We start from the raw sequence: 13,150 nt of genomic DNA, 5'->3' as shown, positions 1-13,150 counted from the left end.
TCCAACAAAAATGTGCTCTCCCAAGCCCACATTCCCAGCATGTTTGCACTCCTGTCTCAGTGATGTCTGCACTGGCTTAGTCATGTCCACAGAATGGAAGATGGCAAGATCCCCAAGGACATGCTCTACAGGGAGCTGGCTTTAGGCACTAGGTCTGTTGGCAGATCAACTCTGTTTTACAAAGATGTCTGCAAATGTGACGTGAAGGCTAGCAACGTCAGCCCGGTTGTGTGGGAATACCTTGCAGACAACCACAAGGCCTGGAGAAAGACAGTTGGGCCATGCATCCAGAGGAGGAATGACCTCTGGGGGGAGTGCAGAGAGAGGAAATGTCATGGTGGATCTGCAGCAGCACAACCGGATGCCTTTGTCTGCCCCAGCTGCAACAAAATATGCCTCTCCCGTATTGGTCTCTACAGCCACAGCAGACACTGCAAGCTTCCAACAGTTTGACTTCCCCCTCAAAGAAACACTCTTCCATTGTCTCCCAAGACAGACGGACGCCAACCAAACAACTGTACAGTATTGAAAACATTAAACTGCCAGGTTTTTTATGGTGATGCAATCTGCATCTGCATAAGAAAACTGCAAATGATTTTTTTCCTTGTCCAATATTATTCACAAGTACAAACAGCTGGATTTGCCCCTTGATTCTAAATGTCCAGGTGGATGGTTTTAAAATACTTAGCTGTTCTCTCTCTCTTTGTGAGTAATGGAAAACAATATGTAGACTGGTTGCCTTTTGTTCTAGATATTTTGGGTATTCAGCATGCATGTGCTAGTTCTTGATAGGTATTTACTTCTTACATCTGTAGGTCACCTTAATGAAAACATTGGCAAGACCCTTAACTCAAACAGTGCAAGTGTCACTGTTAGAATACCAGCACACTCTAGTTAAAGGGAATGTAAATAGATTTCAGGTACCATAATTGATTTCCCCCACTAACAGCTGTTTCCTATTTCATCTTCTAGTACTTTTGGACTTTAAGCTTGATGGTTGTCCCCCCCCCCCCAACTCTTTTTTTTAATATATATAATAATAGACATGGCTTTATGGCATCTGTATTAAAAATGGGTAATTTTCCTTATGGTCCCTGTCTTCCTGCTGGGTTGATAATGTTTTGATGTATTTTTCTTGTGCTCTGATGAGAGGTCTGCTGCTGCTGCTCTGACATATTCATTTGGATGAATAATTATAACGTGCACAATGTCAAGCTGAAGATGGTAGGGTTTTGTGCGTCATGACAAGCCTAGTAGCCAGTGCAGGTGTCTCACAGCATGATCAGTAGCAGCCAGTGTATTCTGGCTCAGAGGAGACATTTTAGAGTAGTCAGAAATCAGCACCAAGGGCAAGGCGGCTGCCATTGTTTCATGTGCCAAATAAACCAAGAGCTTCCCAATGACAAGTGCGAGTACATTTACTTACTTTAGATACATTATTATTTTTCTAGTTAGCCTGATAAATTTGCTCTCTACTCGGTTTTTGCCAAAATATGCAGTTAACTGCATATATTATTCAAGGGACCTTATATTAAAGCCCTCCCTTTTCCTCTGAATTTTTAGTTAAAGTACATATCCAGTAAAATATGCGATGCAGGATCTTCAAAATAAACCTGGTGTATTTCTAGCTTCTATTGCTAAGCCTGCAATGGAATTGTGGAATATTGAATCAATAAAACACACAAAGGCTTGGATGGTTGACAAGGGGAGTTTTTTTAAAAAAAGATTTCAGATCTGATGCTTTTTTTTCTTTCACTGGTGGATATATCGGAAGGATCGGGAGGGGTACTGAAGAGGGGGTTCAGCTTGAGTAAATGACAAATGGAAACCATTTTCCAGGCAAATCTGAAAGAATCATAAATTACTAGGAGAAGAGACCTAGCGGGTCATCCAATCCATACCCCTGCTGTGTCAGAACCTGTTCACTGCAGTGCATTTTTCTCATGTTTTTGTCTTAATCTTCCAATCAATGTAGTGGATATTGCCTAGCCTAGCAAGTCTTTCCCTCCATTATTTAGTTGAAAGGAATTTAAATTTCTTCTTAAGTTTTAATCATGAACACTTTCTCTTAAGTTCTGTAATTGGGAATCCAGAAGACGTACTGCAAATCACTGAAGCATCTAAAATCTGTGTATCTGTGTTGCAAGATGCAGTTTAAAACTTGCAAATGAATGTTGCCGGGATGAACAACTGCATCCCTTAAGCCATAACAGGTTTTTTTTTGGGGGGGGGGGGACCTTGAGGAAGCAAGAGGGAGAGAGCAAAAACTTTAGACACTCTGCTACATCATTTCCTCTAAATAGTGAATTCAGTCAAGTGCCTGATCAGTTTGGACGCAAACTGTGTGCTTCTCGGGTACTTGCTATGAATGCAGAAGCAACTAAGTTCGTAAATGAAAAGAAAATGAATTTTTAAAAGACCCCCAAAGCTACTTGACAAAAAGAGGCATGGGAGACGCTCTAAAGATACCAAGGTTGGAGGGAGACTGGAGTCTATTGATTGTCTGTAGTTGAGGTAAGGAATGTGAGAAAGAGTATTGAAAAACACCTCTCCCTGCCCCACAAAAGGAGGACAGTATCCTGAAGGGGGTTAGGCTTGGGAAGGACGCATGCCATGAGATTTAAAAACAAAATAAATGCCCCCTTTCACTGTCCTGCAATGTTTTCTTTTTCTCTTTCTCCATCTTTTTCTACTCACACCTCCAATGCTCTGGTGTGGAGCTGGCAATCTTCTAGCGCTATATAGCACAGCAGGAGTACAAGAAAAGTGTGAGGAGGTGGTCACACTTTTGAACTTCTCTGCAGAGAACTGCACAGAACATCTAGTTGCTTCAGGTAGAAAACCTGGGGTTGGAACAGGGCAAAAAGTGCTTTACATGTGAGTAACATGTGGATAGCACTAATTTCTAAATATGGATATTTGTTGAATCTCTGTGTGTGGAAAGAGCCAGATACTTAGTATCTTTCAAGAATTTTATTTTACCACCATGATCTGAGCCCAGCATTGGCCATCTGCCTATCACTTTGCCTTCCTCCACCTTGCAAGACAGCAGCACTCTTCTCTAACTGTTAGTTGTCTTGGGATATTAGAGATTAAGGTATGAATATACTCTGGCTTCTAGCGCCGGTGAGGTCACCAGGGGCCAGTACAAGATTGCACTTCCTGGCCCCATCAACTGTGTAGTGAAGGAGCAGCTGTTCCAGTGCTTGCTTATAAAATATTAGGTGCCTTATAATTGTAATAATTATTACTCATGTCATTTCTATACTGCTTTATACTTTTAAGGAAAAAATCTCAAACCGGTTTGCAACACATTAAGACATCAAATAAAACAATCCTGAATCACTGAAAAAAAGTCAAACATAAAGTACACATTTAAAGCAACATAATTAACAGGAAACTAATTGTCTTGAAGATTTCAAATAAGTGTTAAATAAGAAAAAATGGAAAGTGAAATGGTGCAGTTCGCTTTTCCTGCTCAGTTCCTGTTTGCAGTGGCTCAGCCACTCCTAAACTGAACATGGTCCTTAAGCATGCCTACATTTCAATAGATGCCAGGATTGGAGATCCAAGCCCAACACCCCACCCCTCTGTTCTGAACAGAGCAGAGGTGCAAAGAGCTTCTGGTCTTTGAGTGACGGTGGCTGATACAGATGCCCTTTCCCTGGGCACCAATGACACACCCTCAAATTTCCAAATTTGCCTTCTGGTTCCTAAAAGGCTCCATCTTACAGTACCCCGGAGATGGTGATGAAGGACAGGCAGATGTGTATTTCGAAGTTAAAATGCTTGCTTCCCTGTGTTAATAGAGGGCTGGGGGGAATTAAAAATGGGATATGCTTTTCTTTCAAACTCTGCAGGAATGTCTTTAAGTCCCAAACAGCACTACAGTCTGGAGCCCTTGAAAGAGCCCTCTTGTTGCGGGGCTGGAGATAATTAGCAACGTTTTGTTGTGGGTCCCTGCTTGTTCATATTCTTTTAAAAAAATGCAACTAAAAAAAAATCATCCCTGTTTATTTTGTATAAGTCAGCTTTATTTGCAGGTATAATAATAAATCAGTTGGTAGAATCCAAAGATGACGTTCTATATGCAGAATACATCTTCTGCTCCTGGAAAGGCTTTTAAGTTGCACTAGATCATTTTGTGAGAAAAGAGAAACTAATTCTGCTGGATGTTTGGGAATTGGTAGCATTATTTTCCTTTGGCTTGTACTATTGGGACTTACTCTGTGCTGCTTGTCGTTTTTAATACTGTATTTGGTGATTGGTCATTAGCATCACATTCGAAAGGGTCTGGGAGAATGTGATGGTAACAACCAATACCAAGAGGAAGGTCTACCAGGCTTGCAATACCAAGAGGAAGGTCTACCAGGCTTGCATATTGAGCTTTATGGAAATGAGAGATGGGCAGTGAGAGATGTTGAGCATCACATTGCAGGACAGAGCTCTCCCAAGCCCACGTCCCCAGCATATTCACACTTCTTTCTCAGCTATGTCTATGCAGGCTGGATCCGGTCCACAGATGGCAGGATCCCCAATGACATGATTTCTGCGGAGTTGGCTTCAGGCAGCATGCCTGTTGTCTGACCAACTCTGCATTACAAAGATTTATGAAGGCTGTGAACATTAACCCGCCTTGTGGGAATCGATTGCAGACAACCACAGCACCTGGGGACAAATCAGTCAGGTCATGTATCCACCGTAGTGACCAGAGGAGGAATGACCACAGGCTTGTGCATCTGCGCAACCGCATACTTTCATCTGCCCCAGCTGCAACAAAACATCTCTCTCCCCTGTTGGTCTCTACAGCAGCAGGAGCTGTAACTCTCCAACAGTTCGACTTAACCGTCAAAGGCACACACTTCCATTGTCTCTTGAGACAAATCGATGCCATCCGGTGACTCATACCAGAGTTTCACTGTAACTTGTCCACCTAAAATCATGAAGCGGCAGACTCACTCTATTCCTTTACCAAGTATCTTGTCACACTGTGAATCACAGATAAAAATGGAATCCATGCAAATTGCTTAAAGGGGAAATGTTCAGAAATAAACTGGTTGAAGTATAAAATGGATGATAAATTCCTCCATGATTTGCATGACAAAGTAATGCAGCTGATTTTGAGATAGAGATTTAGATATGCATATGGAAAGTCAGTTGGCGACATCAATGAAGCATGCAAATAAGATCAGATGAGCAGATCACTTTAAGAAAAGATTTGGCCACCTTTTAAGGCACATCATCGAAAAATTGCAATTAGTATTAAAATTAATTGGATTTCAAAATGTATCTGTGGATTCTAATCCCTTGATGTTTCTTTATTTCTACTGGAAACCCTTTGAATTCCCTAAAGATAAAGATAAAAATGATTATTAGAGGATTTATCTGTATGTGATGTAGGGAAATGTGAAAAATCAAAATGGAAAGCATCTGTTGCAAGTACCAGAAAATTATGCTATTAATTTAAGTGTCATCAGAGCACAAAAGATCACATTCCAAGACAGTGTGAAAATTATTAAAATACTGGAAATAATAGTACTTAAGATGAAGATATTATGCTCTAAGATCTGGTTAAGTGACTGACACTATTATATCACTTCAGGTATTATAAAAGTAACAAAATGCTTTTAAAGATAATAAGCGTTACATTTTGAGATTGGCAGTATTCACACTTTTCTGCTTAAGTGCTTTCTCACTTTAATATAATTTAATAACAGTAGGGGGAAAATCCAACATTTTCTTTCTGAAGCTCTGCCCTTCCTTTTTTCAATATTTTTCATGTAACAACAAAAAACAGCATCTAAGCAATTTTTGCAACACCCAAAACTTTATTTTTGCCTTTTGACACTATGGTTAAAAGACCTGTATTTGTTCTTTACTCTTAGAAGATATAATTTCAATTCATGATGCTTTAGAATTGAATACTACATAACTCTGTTAAAAATAATAATACCACACACCTAAAATACCTTGCTGCTCCATAATAAAATGTATATATACATGTATAAACTCTGACATTATACAATTTGGTGATATACGGGCTCTACCAGATGTCCCTGCTAATTCTGCCAAAAGACCCTGGGGTCTCCCAGAGTCTAATTTAAAAGTGTGTTGAATGTAACAGGAGAGCAACCACACAAGTTTCTCTCTTCCTCCTGAAATGTGAGTCAGCAGTTGGTTCTTAGCACACATTTCAGTTAGGTTCCCCACCCCACCCCAAAGCCCACATTATTGGCAGAAGATTATACTGGATACAGTTGTCATGGGATTCCTTTAATTGCAGCATATTTCTAGGCTTCCTGGTATTCTAAATCACTTGATGTTAATTGTGTTGTGCTGTATGGGTTAGAGGCCTTGCAGTGCAAACCAGAGGTAAATATCAGATGTTCTTGGTGGTTGTTTTTTCATTGACCACTGAATCCATTTGTTATGAGTTAAAAATGAATTTTAAAAATAGCTTTGAGAAATAAGCCATGTTTCCCCTGCTTTCAGCATGGAATACTTTGTATTGGAATCCCCCCCCCTTTTAATGGTTTGAAAGGTGACTCATAGCATACCTAAAAATGCAGCATTTGTGTGGCCTGTTCAAAAATCTAAAGTGTTTTTTGGGGAAATTCCAGTCTTTTCTCCCCCGCCACATATTTTACTGTTGGGTGTATGCTAGACTTTAAAATGTTGGAACAGGCTGTTATTAAAAAGCTATTCTGTATTGCTGTTGGTAAAGTGCCATCTATAAAATTTGTTACAATTTCCTTCTCTCTCAGAGCTCCTTATTAAGCATTCACAGTCAGTTCTTGGCAGCATTGGAATCATTGAAGGAGTTTTGGAATGCTCTAGATGAAATTGATGAGAAGACCTGGGTACTTGAGCCAGAAAATCCCACACGGAGTGCCACAATGCGAAGGATTGCCGTTGGTAAGAATAAAATGGACAACTTCATGTTGACTTCAGGTTAATGGAGATCACAGAAACGGAAATGCAAGACGTTTAAAATTATTAGTTTTCATGTGAAAATGTGGCTTTAAAACAGAACACATTGATTAATATCAGCTATTAAATCTGACATCGTTTCACGAACAGTGCAGTATCAAATCACAGTATGTCAGAATTTAGATTGCAAGTTCCTTGACTAACTTTCAAGTTCCATAGAATTCAGTAGGATTAAAGCAGAACTCTTTAGATCCCATCCCTTGGTTTTCAGATGGTTGCATGCAAATGTCACAGCAAGTGCTGTCACAGAAGACTCGTTGCATGCCTCTTTCAAGATTCTACCTGCCTTCCATAGCTTTTTTGAACATGTGAATTAAGAAGTATTTAACTTTTTTAAAAAAATTACACCTGCTATTTGAATAATTTGGTGGCATTTTAATTGATTTAAAGTAGTTTTAATCGATACCTCTGACCAATGAAGCAACTAGCTAATGTAAGCCTAATTATTTTTAAAAATGTTCTAAATAAGAAGTGGGAAAGCAAAGCATGTGAAATGGATAAAACAATTTGAAGCTAGTAACTTTTGCAGTAGCAGCAAATGTTAAAACTGAAGAAAAGGTCTGATGTATTGTTTTTTGAAATGGCCAGCACATGTTTTGGGCTCAAAGCCTAAACTAAGATTGCTCTTGCAGATTCCTTTTGTTTGTGTGAAGTTTACTTGAGTAAGGATGAAACTATATGTAGTTATAGCTCTGTTTATCTACATGTCTGTTCCAGGAAACAACATTTCAATTAATATAGATGTAGATCCCAGACACCCCACCATGCTTCCTGAGTGTTACTTTTTTGGAGCAGACCACGGTAGGATGACTCCTATTTAAAAATCCATTTTGTCAATCATAATAGATTTTCTGTCGCAGTGTATATCACTTTTTGCTTACCGCAGGTTAACTTTATACTAAATCGAGTCTACTTGTTTCAGGCAGACCAAGCTAGAATCACACCATTGACCTTAATTTTTTGAAAATTGTGTGTGTTGCTCAGAAAAACGTTGAAGATTCAATACATTACAAAACAATTTTACACTGTTTAATATATTGCCAGCCTGTTCTATAAGATGTATTTAGCTGCAAAAAATGCTACAGAGAGCTATACATGTGCTGTATGTCAGTTCTCAATCCATTGAAACAAGCTGCAGTAAAACCCTGGGAACTAAGGTTTGGCCAAAGGTAGATGGGTTTCTGGTGACTAATATGCCCTAAGATTTATTCAAAGCTGAGTTGTTTCCAGTTCTGTCATGACATCTCTGCTATGCCCATTTATTTGTTTAATGTTACATTGTGCAGTGGGTATGGTTTAGAGCAGGCATAGGCAACCTTGGCTCTCCAGATGTTTTGGAACTACAACTCCCATGATCCCTAGCTAACAGGGCCAGTGGTCGGGGATCATGGGAGTTGTAGTTCCAAAACGTCTGGAGAGCCAAGGTTGCCTATGCCTGGTTTAGAGGAAGCAGCCTCATAGGCTAATGGGAGAGGTCTGGCAAGCTGAATTTGGCCCATGGGCCAGAAGTTCCCTACCCCTGCTCTATCATGTCCCCCTTACTTGCCTTTTTTCTAAATTAAAAAGGCCTAAGTGATGTAATCTTTCCTCATAGGGGAGTTTGGGCTAGCTCCCCAATAATTTTGGCTGCACTATTCTGCCCCTCTTTTGAACTCTATTGTATCATTTTTTTAGATGCAGTAAATATAATTGTACACAATGTTCAAAGTGTAGTCACACAATAATATTTGTATAATGGCATTATGGAATTGGCAGTTTCATTTTCAGTCCCTCCCTTTCCTGAGCCACCAAATGGAATTTGCCTTTTCACAACAGTTGCATACCTTGAGCTGATTTTTTTCTTTGAGGCTGCAGTCACTGCCCCTATCAGCATATCTGTGAAATTAGGAGTTTTTACATCCGTGTGCATCGACTTGCACTTATTTAGTTTGAACTCCACTTGCCATTTTACTAGCCTGTTCAGCCAAATTGGAGAGCTACTTTAATAGTGAATAATTTACTGGTAATAGCATCCACAAACTTTTCCATCTCGTGACTCTTTCCCTCAAACTCTGCATCATTGTAAGCAAGTTAAAAAACAGAGGACCCTATATAGATCCATGGGCAATATCTGTTTAAAATCATTTATATCCAGATTTTAACCCTCAAGAAAATCATAGTGGTATACAATGAATGCTAGTGATGTGCTGGAAATGTTTTTTAGGTCGGGAGGGGGGGTTGTTTTTGTTCTTTTACCATTCTCTATTAAGCAATAAAAAAAAAGGTATTCAAAGGGGAGGACAAATTTCAGTAAAAATTTCATGGGTTTTCGTGAGTGTTCTTTCATTCTACAAATAAAATCTCCCATGGTCTCCACTCTGCAGGCTTCCTTAAAATCCCATGGCATCTATGATTGGGCTTTCTTGTAAATGCCATTCAGAAATGTAATAACTAAACATTTTATGTCTGTATACATTGTGTCTTGCATTGCAAGTTTACAGTGGTGCCTCGGGTTACAGACACTTCAGGTTACAGACTCTGCTTACGCAGAAATAGTACCTCAAGTTAAGAACTTTGCTTCAGGATGAGAACAGAAATTGTGCGGCAGCGGAAGGAGGCCCCATTAGCTAAAGTGGTACCTCAGGTTAAGAACAGTTTCAGGTTAAGAACGAACCTCTACAACGAATTAAGTTCTTCACCAGAGGTACCACTGTACTTAAAATCAACAGTGCAGGATACAAGGTGCCCAGTTACATGATGTGTTATATGCAGCACGCCTAACCTTGCAGTGCATGGACTTACACATCCAGTTGCCTTGTGAGCCAATATGCAGAAAAGTGGTGTATGCATAGAAAAATAAATACATGCCTGATAATTGAGAATTAATTCTCTGCTCATCAGGCAGCCTGGGGGTGCTATTGTTTTTATTATGACTGTGTTGTGCATTTTGTGTATTTATGATGTAAAACTGTGATATATAAATTTAATAAATAATAAAAAAACCAGCATAAAACTTTAGGATATAGCTGCCCTGCTCCTCCTCCAGTCCCCATTGTCCCCTTTGAAGGAAGTCTGGATGCTTTTGGGAGTAGTGCCAACACATATGATTTTTATTTTCAGTGGTAAATCCCTTGAAAGTAAAGTTGAACAGCAACATACACCTGTGGTAAGTGTGTTTGGTTGTAGACATTTAGTTCATAGCTTTGTTGGGAGTGTTGATACTTTATTTTCCTTCTTCTTTTCAGGGATCCAGAACTCAGTTTACTACAAAATTTGAAAGAGGTTTTAGAAATTGATTTTCCATCTCGAGAAGCTCTAGAAAAATCTGTAAGTTTCTCTGTGGTTATTACCGCATGTTCATATTTTGAATACTATGGCAAAAGGGAACTCTGTAGCATAACAAAATAACAGGAGCATTAATACATGTGATAAAGACATCCAAAATAAGCTTCACTTCATAAGTTTTAAAGATTTGTTAAAATGTTTACCTTGGCTCAGTAAGAGAGATTTGAAATATGACGGAGTACAAAAGGGGATATTTATTTATTTATTTATTTATTTATTATCTTTAAAATTTGTATACCGCCCTATACATGTAGATCTCAGTGCAGTTCACAATAAAAAAGAAACCAAATACAATTTACAATAAAGGGTCGTTGCATGATCGTCAAAAATTCATTGAGATTTATTCTTAATAAGGACATGATTAAAGCTCAAAACACATTGCACACCTAGTGATAATGTAATGATACTTCACTCTTAATTGGAAAATTTCCACATCAACGATTTTCCACAAGATGGTCACTAGTTCAAAGCCAATTGAAACGGACTACCTGGGGTAAACCAAGCTCTTCAGTCTGTTGGTATCTCATAATCTGCATTCTGGAGAAATATTCTTAATATTTGTGGGTTGGCACCATTAAGGACTACAGCTCCCATCATGCCTGACCATAGGCCATACTGGCTCATAGTTGGAGGCTGCAACACACTGGCCACCCCTGTTCTAACAAAAGACCATTTCACATTTCCCTCTGTGTGCGAGGAAAAGGGATAATTCCTGCTACCTACAGATAAATGTATTAAAAATAAAGGGTCAAAAAGCATTTTCTAATCAGTTGGGGGATGCCTTCAGTTGATAACAGTTTTATAGTCCTTAAAAAATGATCATAAATGGACTCTTGTACATTTTCTTATAAATAAGCCAACCGCAAATGTAATTGTTTAAAATGGGTGAACCAAGTTGACATTCTTTATTCTATGTGCTCGAGCTGTGTACCATGTTTTTCAGGACTTCTCTATGGATTGCGGAATCTGCTACGCTTACCGTCTTGATGGGACTATTCCAGACCAAGTCTGTGACGACCCCCGCTGTGGCCAGCCTTTCCATCAAGCTTGTTTATATGAGGTAGAGCAATTTATGGTAGCGCTCTAGGATTGTGGAATGGAAAATTGATGGGTGGGTGCATTCATACGGGCACTCTTTTGTGCTGTTATTGAAGAGGAGGCATTTTTTCCTACAGCGCCCACATCCGCAAAAAAATAAATAAATAAAATCTGAAGAATGCCTGTAGATCAGGGGTCAGCAAACTTTTCCAGCAGGGGGCCAGTCCACTGTCCCTCAGACCTTGTGGGGGGCTGGACTATATATATTTTTGGGGGGGTGAACGAATTCCTATGCCCCACAAATAATCCAGAGATGCATTTTAAATAAATGTAAAAACACGCTGATTCCCAGACTGTTTGCGGGCCGGATTTTGAAAGTGATTGGGCCGGATCCGGCCTCCAGCCTGTTTGCCTACCCATGCTGTAGATAGCACATTGAAGCTATTTGTACTTCTGATACAAAGCAATCTTACATGTTGTGTTTGATCACACATTATATGCCAGCCAGCATATAGGCATGTTTCACCACAGATGTGTGAAATTTCAAATTTTTGGATTAAGACTTACAGCACAGGAATGTTGTGCTGCAAAGGAATATGCAAAACATCACAGAGTTCCAGTTGGGGTTAAATTGAAATTGTAAAGTTATTGTGCCAAAACTGAATAGCCTGGAGCATATACTTGGTCTTGAGTAGTGTGTGCCAAAATGGAGGTTGAGAATAATAATAATAATAATAATAATAATAATAATAATAATAATAATAATAATTTATTATTTATACCCCGCCCATCTGGCCGGGTTCCCCCAGCCACTCTGGGCGGCTTCCAACAAAATATTAAAATACAGAAATCCATCAAACATTAAGATGCCTTCTCAAGGTCTGGTAATTGTTATTCTCTTTGACCTCTGGTGGGAGGGCATTCCACAGGGTGGGTGCCACTACCGAGAAGGCCCTCTGCCTGGTTCCCTGTAACTTGGCTTCTCGTAGCGAGGGAACCGCCAGAAGGCCCACGGCGCTGGATCTCAGTGTCCGGGCAGAACGATGGGGGTGGAGACGCTCCTTCAGGTATACTGGGCCGAGGCCATTTAGGGCTTTAAAGGTCAGCACCCACACTTTGAATTGTGCTCAGAAACATACTGGGATCCTTAAAAGATCCCTGTTGATTAGTTTACTGGTAGGGACAATACTTTTGTTCTCACCAGGACTAAGTGTTGCCAAATATCCTCAGCTTGGCATTTGGCAAATAGATTGGGGGCAGAATTAGATATTTCTGGAGCTCTTCTACTCAGACGATGGGGGCAGGTTTGTCTCCTAAAAATGAGGACAACCAGTTACCGGTACACCAAGCTTTGATTTCTCTGTCCTGCTAGTCAAAGGCTCATGCTGTGAGCAGCCACCTGGAGAGTGAGACTGGGCAACACGATTTAAGGCCTTGAATAGCAAGAGAGCTTGCTGTATTTGAGGCCTATTCTTTTGAGTCATCCTGGGACTTGCCTAATAAAATGTGTTTCTCTGTAGTGGCTGCGTGGACTTCCTTCCAGTCGGCAAAGTTTTAATGTCATATTTGGTGAATGTCCATATTGTAACAAGGTAAGGAAAGCAACGTAGTTGCCGGATAATTGGAACTGTTTCTGTATGAGCTTAAGTTAGGGTTTCAAAATACAATTGAAATTAGCTTGTCTTCTTTTAGGAGAGTTTACTGCAAAGTTACTGTCGTGCACATACTTAAATCTCAGAGATACCGGTGTCTCTTGATACAGAGCGGGGGGAAACAATTCCACTGTTTGAGTTAAAAA

At 39.7% G+C, this 13,150-nt stretch overlaps 1 protein-coding gene across 5 annotated transcripts in view; it reads left to right on the top strand.

The window, feature by feature from the left end:
* The window catches only part of FANCL (FA complementation group L), a 48,912-nt gene that overhangs the window by 35,163 nt on the left and 599 nt on the right, over positions 1–13,150 (top strand). For all 5 annotated transcript variants that reach the window (XM_035110929.3, XM_088666877.1, XM_088666875.1 and 2 more), the window contains 6 exons: positions 6,765–6,915; positions 7,708–7,791; positions 10,090–10,135; positions 10,215–10,296; positions 11,258–11,374; positions 12,873–12,944. In XM_035110929.3, the coding sequence (XP_034966820.2) occupies positions 6,765–6,915; positions 7,708–7,791; positions 10,090–10,135; positions 10,215–10,296; positions 11,258–11,374; positions 12,873–12,944 (552 nt within the window). The remainder of the gene's footprint in view (positions 1–6,764; positions 6,916–7,707; positions 7,792–10,089; positions 10,136–10,214; positions 10,297–11,257; positions 11,375–12,872; positions 12,945–13,150) is intronic.

The sequence above is a fragment of the Zootoca vivipara genome, chromosome 3, assembly GCF_965207765.1.
Source record: "Zootoca vivipara chromosome 3, rZooViv2.hap1.1, whole genome shotgun sequence".
Taxonomy (NCBI): domain Eukaryota; kingdom Metazoa; phylum Chordata; class Lepidosauria; order Squamata; family Lacertidae; genus Zootoca; species Zootoca vivipara.
The sequence above is the reverse complement of the archived record's forward strand: the minus strand, read 5'-3'. Positions and strand labels throughout refer to the sequence as shown.